Consider the following 7,949-nt stretch of genomic DNA (forward strand, 5'->3'; position numbering starts at 1 on the left):
TGCTCTCATGCTGTCAGGTGGAGGGGCTTCTGCATGTTCTGTCATATGTTCCAGGAGCTAGAAACCATTCCGTGCCGGTAGGACCTTCGTCAGAGGATTGGCCATGCACTCACTGCCAGCCAGTTAATGTCCCCAAATGCAGCTGCCTTGCTGTGAGCATTCAGTCACATCTCTATTTTCTGTCCTTCTGTTTTCAAACCCTTTGCATCTGAGGGGCTCAAACATCACTGGCTTGCACATTGCAGATGCAGGCGTAAATTGTGAAAAGCGGTCCAGCAACGTTTTCCCACTTACTCTTTTGCCACGTGGCATGTTCCTGGCTGGGAGAGACTTCCCCCTGCCAGTGTGTGTCTGATTTCCGTGTGCCTCCTGTGTGTTCTGGTCCCTAATTTGTCCATTACATCCTCATTGTCCTCCCCTCGGGTGCGAGTTTCCTCCATCACTGTGGTGGAAGGTAACCTTTATAACCATACGTTGGCTTGAAATTACTGGGCGGATCACCTGTCTGCGTCCGGGGATCTGAAGGAGACCTTGGCTCTTTTGCTCACGGTGCACCCTTTCTATTTGATGAGTCACTTTGGATGAGAAGCTTGCCAGAGGCGAGGGGCCTCAGAGTTGAACACATTTCCTGGGCATCTGTGAGAACTTCGTTGGTTCCACTCGGAAAGCGTTGACATTCATGGATGTGCACCCTCTGCTTTTGCTTGAATTTGCTGAGCTTTGGGACGTGATTTCTTCCCGCACGTGCTGTGCCTAAATCTCTGCTGTCTCTTTCTGGCAGTCCCGTTTCCTGTCTCCTGCTGGTAAGTACAGGGCTTCCAGCAGCCCTGTGGGGATCGGGTCCTTGTTTTCTTCCCTGCGGTGCCCTCTTCCTCATCCCGAATGACCTCATTGCAGCTTCCTTCTAGTTCAGGGATCGTTTCAGACTGCCCTTAAGGTCCAGGTGGGAGCAGTGCCTTTTGTGCTGAGGGCTGACCACTGTACACCATTCGTCTATGTGCAAATAGCACAGGTGAATTTCACCAGGTGAAACTGCACACTGTAGTTGCCCTGTCTTCAGAGTCAGCCCACCTGTCTCCGCCTCGGCTGCCCCTGCTCTCCTTCCTCCTACCCTCTACTTGCCTCCCCCTCCCTTGTCTTCTTCCTGTCCCTCCCTCCCACTTTCCTTCCAGCTCTCTTTGTCTTCGTCTCCCTCCTCTCCATCACTAATGCCTCCCCCTGTCTCCGTCTGTCTTCCTTGTAATAGGTGCCCCTCTGTCTCTTCTTGTCTTGCTCCTCCTCCCTGTCTCTCCCGCCAATCTCCCTGGGACTCTCCCTCTCCAGGCCGGTCTTCCCCTCCACTCGTCCTTCCTTCATCTGCTCTGCTTGCACGTGTCTCTCTCTCTCCCTCTATAGCTCTGTCTCTCTGTGTGTCTCTTTTTCGCTGTCTCTCTCAGTGGACCTTCTGTGTCTGGGTGCATGCTTCTTCAGAATTCTTGTTGGTGCCTGGGAAATGGGAAGGGAACTCGTCTGCTTTCGCGTGTACTAGTGAAAGCAGGCACAGGGCTTTCTCAGAGACAGACACAGACAAGTCTGCAATTCTCGGTGAAGGGCCCCTACGTGCCCTGCGTGGTTGGAGTCGTCCTCCTTTTAGTGGAAGGTTAGATTTCAGGACCGGAGCAAGCTGCTAAATCCTACTACTACCCCATCTCCCTGGCGCTCTGTACGGAGATCAGTAGGGCACCAGTGGCAGATGGGGCTCTGGGGGTTGTTCTTTGCTCTGAATTGCAGTGCAGTGAGGTCTACTGAGCTGTTTTCTTGCAAGGACATGGCGGTGGGGTGGGTCTAGGGTGGGTGTCACTGGTTCTGGGTGGGCACCCACCTTACCGCCGCCCTCAGCCTGACGGCCAAGGAGGAGATACCGTGCGGACGGCCATGTGGCCCCGGTAGGCGTGACACTAAGGACTTCTCCAGGCTTTGCCCCAGCTTCATGAAGAAGGGGCAAGGGACGGAGCAGGGAGTGGCTCACGGCGTGGACGATCCTGTGCTGAACGCTCTGGTGCCCGTAGTGAGGCCTCTGGGGAAAGGGTGTACAAGCGACCACACACTGCGCGATACCGGGGACCTCGCAAGTGAAGCCTGGAAGGTGACAGCGCTGAAGAGGACATGCGGCAAACGGGGGCCACGCTGGCACCTTGGCACTCGCTCCAGAGCCTGGACCGGCCATTGGCGCGCGCTTGCTGGCGGCCAGCACCCTGTCTTGCTGTCTTGCAACTGATTGCTCCCCGAACCTGGCCAGCTGGCCTGACCTGCCCTGGAACCACTTCGCCCCCAGGCCGCATGCGCACACTCTTCACTGCCTCTGTCTCGGCCCCTCCTCCACAGCAGCCACAGCCAATGCGGAGTCCTCAAATCCCAGAGCCTGTGCGCCTGCGCTCAACTTTGGCGGGCTGCGGCGGGAGGCTTCAGGGAGCTCATGGTCTTGCGGCCAAGGCTCCCCCCACCTGCTGCCGTTTCCTGTCCTTGTCCTGAGGCTTCCCTAGCTACACTGGGGCCGGGGCCGAGCGTCATGGCCAGCGTGTCGCGGTCCGGACAAAGCGGAGATTCCCGCCGACCCTGGGCCCTGATCGTCCCGGATGCGAAAGGTGGAGAGTCCCGGCCCCGCGGGAATGCAGGGGCGCTGGAGGGCGTGGGCTGGCCGCAGTCCCCAGGTTCAGGGGCGGCAAGCGCCCATCCTGTGCAGGAAACCCAGGCCGGGTGTGAGATACAGGTGGCAAGCCCAGCGGAGGAATTGGTGCTGATATTGGATGACGGAATGGTGGCGGCTGAGGTGGTGATCGGGGAGGAGGAAGAGGACGGCGAGGCGACCAAGGATGAGGTGGCTGGAGAGGAGAATTCTGAGGAAGCCAAGCCAGAAGCAGAGGACATGCACGAGGAGGAGGAGGTGGAAGTTGAGAGACAGCAGCAGGAGGAGTTTCAGGAGCAAGAGGAGAAGCGCGAGGCAGATGCAGAGGCGGAGGAGGGGCCCCAGCTCTCCCAGCCGCTGCAGCAGCAAGAGCCAGCGCTGCGTCCTGCCTCAGCCCAGGACCCGCTGGCAGCACTGGAGCGTCTTCAGCTGGAGATCAGCGCTGGGAATGCCCAGGATTCCAGGGCCTTATGGCGGCTGAAGCGCAGGATTCTTCGGAGGCAGATTTCTTACCTGGATCACAGAAGGGCCATCATCAAGCACATCCCTGGCTTCTGGGCCCAGGCGGTATCCTTCCTTGTGCTGGTGGGTGATGGCGGGGGCTGTTGTGCAGGAGGGCTGGGCACTGAGAGCAGGGTGCCTCAGGGCGATGGCCCCCAGAGAGGAGAGCTGGGGAATGGTCCCTGGCCCTGGGTTGGTGTGGTCTGGGATCCAGTGTAAGGCCTTGGACAGGGGCGGTTGTTGGGGATGGGGGGACTTGGTGACTGGGTCTGTTTCCTCTAGGTCTCCGCCAACGTTGGCCTGCAGGCTGGTCTCAAATATTACTTGCAGACACGAGCCATGTGTCCCCATGCTACCAGAGCTAGGGTAGCACAAAGCAGCCTTCACTCAGAGCAGATAAGGCAAGGAAATATTTCACTGCAAAATGGGAGAGTTACGCAGGCCGCACACCCACCTTCACATTCACAGGCTGTGCACGTTTCCTAGCAGTTCCTTCAAAAGAGAGCATTTCAGACACACACTCATGACCTTTAGTGGAACCACGCCACGCCCCTTTGCCAGACAGTAGGACGACTGACACCCACTCCGAATGGGGTACAAGCTGCCTCCTCAGACCCTGACACACACACACACACACACACACACACACACACACACACACACACACACACACAGAAGATTCTCTCCTGGTATCTCCACCCCTGCTTCCCTCTCTGTCCTCAGGCTCCGGCTCGGTCCCACCCATGTCTTTCTCTCCGGACTGGCTGTGTCACTGTGTCTAATCCTTTTCCCTCCTCGGCCCTCCTCGTCCGTGCTTCTCGATCTCTTTCTCCCTCCCACACCCTCTGCTTGCAGCGTAAGTGTGCAGTCGGGTTCCTGTAAGCCATGTTATTCCATCTGGACTCAGGAGGCTGGTGACAACATAGGTCTTCACGGGAATATGCCAAGAAACCCAGCCGTGAGGAGGGGTCAGAGCACATGCCGACATCACAAGCTATGATGGGCTGCTGGCAGCCCACACAGGTCAGATATAGGAAGGAACTGTGAGGCGTGCAGGCAGTGGAGTCTCTCCCTGCTGTGTGCAGACAGCGTGGGAGGTACAGGAAGCCAACGGACTGCCCAGTGTCGATGGGGTCTGATGCATCTGCAGAGGCTGAGGAGTGTGGGGACTAGTGTTTCCTGGTCTTTCTGCACATGCCGTGATCTAGTCCCTTGCTCTTAGCCTGGGAGGGTTGGAGGGGGGCTGTGTCTGTTTCCACAGCATCTGAAGGCACAGCTCCTTGACACAGCACAGATTCTGAATCACCCCCAGTTGTCGGCCATGATCGGTGCCCAGGACAAAGACGTGCTCAGCTACGTGGTCGACTTGGAGGTGAGACCGGGGAGGCTGTGGCTGGGGGCCGTCCCGTCGGGTTTGGGATTTGGGCAGGAGAGGGTGAGGCAAAGGTGCTCACCCTCACAGCCAGGCAAGTAGCTCAGGACCCCGAGGGAGGACACTTGCCCCCTCCTGTCCCATTGCTCACGGCAGGTGGAAGAAGTGGGCCATCCCAAGTACCGCTGCAGAGTGATGTTTTTCTTTGGGGCCAACCCGTACTTCCGGAACCCAGTGATCATTAAGGAGTATCAGCTGAGCTTTGCTGGTAGGGTGTGGGTCCCATGATGGTGCGGGGCAGGGGGATGAGGAGCATGAATCAGGGGCAGGAGGGAGGGGGAGGGGGAGGGGCAGGTGGGTGGGGAGGAGGCCATCAGCTTGCTCCTCAAATCCTCTCTTCCTGCAGGCTACAGGACATCGCGTTCCACTCCAGTCCAGTGGTTCTGGGATGATGAACGTGGAGCTCCCAGTCGCAGGCATGACCCCACCAGCCTTAACTTGTTCAACTGGCTGTGTGAGCACAGCTGCCCAGGGGCGAACAGGATTGCCGAGGTGGGGCCCCTGAGGCCTTCGTCAGCAGTGGGGATGTGGGTGGCCCCCGGCCAGAGAGGAGAGTGGGCTATGCCCAATGTGGCGCCGGCCTGTGTCCTCTTCCAGATCATCATCGAGGACCTGTGGCCCAATCCCCTGCAGTACTACCTGAGGGAGGAAGGGACCAGAAGACAGTGATCTGACGTGCTCACGTGTCGGTGAGAACCCCAGTATGCGGTGTGTTGACCTGCGTGTTGTATGGGCAAGGGAACGTGGGCCACACATTGGCTTGGAAATGGAAGGTCCGCCGACACAGGGACACAGGTAGCATGGGGAGAGGGTGGGAGGATGACAGGGGACCTGCAGAGACTCAGCTGCAAACACACAGAGGGTCGAAGCCTGCAAACCAGATGCAGTTGTGCTGTGGGCTGGGGCTTTGGAGAGCAACTCGGGAGGAGCAGTGCTTCACCACAAATGCTCCCCGTGGATGTCCGCCCTGTCCCGGGCTTCCCCCTGCTCCTTCAGTCTGGATTTGCCTGCCAGTCTTTGGGTCAGGAGCTGCCGTGTCCCCAGGCGCCACTGTGGTGAGAATCTCGCACTTCCTTCCATGTGCCCCACCACGCCATGTCCTCCCGCAACCCGACAGCCATTCTTAGAACTGGTCCAAGGCCATTGGGGGCTGGAAATGAATCCCTGGGTGAGAAAGCAAGGGGGATCGCAAAAGGGCGAGGCACAAGAGTGACACCATCTGGGATGTATTTGCAAATATCCCGTATCATTCTTGGTGTCTGTTGCGTGGGGGCGCGTGTGTGCGCGTGTACGCAAATGTGTCTGCGTGTGCCCACATGCGTCAGGTGCTCTGCATCTGTGTGGGCGTGAATCGTGCAGAGCTTCTATCTTTGCCCATGCAGAAACAATGGAGGACGCCACCAGTGCTGGAAGAGATGGGTGGATGAGTCTCCTGTCTTCTACGTGCCCCGGAGAGAATTGAGGAAGAGATAACGTGTGGCAGCCTTGAAGAGTTTCCACGATGTTTATGTGGACACATACAGGAAGCTAAAAACCCTTCTGTTTTTGGTGTGTGTGTGTGTGTGTGTGTGTGTGTGTGTGTGTGTGTGTGTGTGTATGGGGACCTGAGGAGGGACGATGAGGAAGGGACCTGAGTGTGACTGTCCTGCCGCTGCCCGGGTGATTCTGTGTGTGCAGGAGAGGTGCAGTACTGGGGTGGGGCCGGTGTTGCCATGTGCACAGAGGCCTGCCTTCTTGGGCAGGAAGAGCCTGGAAGGAGGAGGAGGAAGAGACAGACCTGTTATTTGGAGATTTATTGTATAGGCCAGAGCCGAAAGGCAGGGAAGGGGATTGCACAGTGGGACCAAATTGGTCCATTGGGTCCTGGTACAGTGTGGCCAGGACTCGGGGGGTTTCAGCCAGGACCCTTGATCCCAGAGGGGTGCTGTGTCCTTGGTGAGATAGAATCCAGTCAGCAAAGCCTCCAGTCAGGATCAGAGCGAAGACCACATGTCCCCGGACAACTCAGGAGCAGGCAGGCTTCTCATAGTCGATGCCAGTATACCTTGCTGCTGCCTCCCACACCCGGGGCTCCTTTGACCCCGAGCCCTGTCCTCAGACAGTGGCTCAGGATGGGAGATGTGTCAGGGGGAGGGGCAGGTGTGGGTTGTGGGCAGCAGCGAGGCTTATGAGTGGGAATTCATGGAGAGAGTACGCACGAGGGCAGAGATCCAGCGTGAGTTCGTGCGAGTGTGTGTGGGCGTCTGTGGCAAACTGGGCCTGAGATCCGTGGTGCTGCCGGCAGTGTGAGCGTGCATATGTTTGTGCGATTGCGTAGCGGTGTGTCTCTGTCTGTGCAGGAGTGGGTGGTTAGGCCACTGGAGAGACAAGGAGAGACACAGGGGTCTCTGTGAATGAGGTGCTTATGTGGGACGGTCAGGTGCCAGAATACCCAAAGACAGAGGACTCTGTTTCTGGTCCTTCCCCAACTACACTTGGCAACGTTAGGGGTGAGTGTTCCCTTTGTTACTGTCTCTCTGTCTTGCTGTTTTCTTTCTTTTCTGTCTTTTGATTTGCTATGTTTTGTTAGGCACAATCTGTGCAGTCAGTCCTCAGCTCCTCAGGAGGAATTGTTATATCAATGGGTGCAATCCCCAGGGAGCTGGACAAATTGGAAGTACACCTTCTGGCTGGTTCACCAGAAACGTAGTCAGGGAGTTCAGGCACAAGAGCACCTAGCTCCAGGGGACCCAAAAAAGGTGAGGTTTGGCTACCCATTACTGACAAGTTCGCAATTGAAAGGAACTAGTGGAGGTGAAACAAATGGGAAATGTATTCAGAGGCCGACACCAGAAATGCAGCAGACTCACATCAAAGACTCCCTCTTACGTGCTGAAAATACTTCCAGGTTTATGTAAGGAAAATGTGGGACAAAAAGGGGTAGGTATACACAGGTGGTCACTAAGGTCAGGTTGGTCATTGTCTTGGGCTTGAGGGTGGAATCTTATTGGCTCAGGCTGTCCTTAATGCTAGAGTGGTAGATTCAGTTCCCATCAGGTGATACTTTGCTTTCAGGATCCTGAATTAAGAGATAAGCTGAGGGTGGGGAGGGGGCGCCTGGGTGGCTCTGCTGATTAAGCATCCTACTTCAGTTCAGGTCATGATCTCATGGTTCATGGGTTCATGCCCCGCATTGGGCTCTGTGCTGACAGCTCAGAGCCTGGAGCCTGTTTCAGATTCTATGTCCCCTGCTATCCCTGCCTGTCTCCCACTTGCACTCTGTCTCCCTCTGTCCCAAAAATAAAGAATCATAAAGAAGGAGAGAAGCTGGAAAGAAAAAGTTAATCAATTGGATAGTTTAAGGTCAATATG

At 56.7% G+C, this 7,949-nt stretch overlaps 1 protein-coding gene across 1 annotated transcript; it reads left to right on the plus strand.

The window, feature by feature from the left end:
* Window positions 1–2,523: 2,523 nt before the first annotated feature.
* Window positions 2,524–6,134, plus strand: LOC145715269 (testis-specific Y-encoded protein 8-like). The gene is made up of 6 exons (XM_081794936.1): window positions 2,524–3,232; window positions 4,461–4,538; window positions 4,695–4,806; window positions 4,945–5,090; window positions 5,196–5,287; window positions 5,981–6,134. Exons 1-5 carry the CDS (start codon window positions 2,549–2,551, stop codon window positions 5,265–5,267), a joined length of 1,092 nt encoding a protein of 363 aa, XP_081651062.1. The 5' UTR covers window positions 2,524–2,548; the 3' UTR covers window positions 5,268–5,287; window positions 5,981–6,134.
* The last annotated feature ends 1,815 nt before the right edge of the window (window positions 6,135–7,949 follow it).

The sequence above is a fragment of the Panthera onca genome (genome assembly GCF_046562875.1).
Source record: "Panthera onca isolate mPanOnc1 chromosome Y unlocalized genomic scaffold, mPanOnc1 haplotype 2 h2.ChrY_unloc_3, whole genome shotgun sequence".
NCBI lineage: Eukaryota > Metazoa > Chordata > Mammalia > Carnivora > Felidae > Panthera > Panthera onca.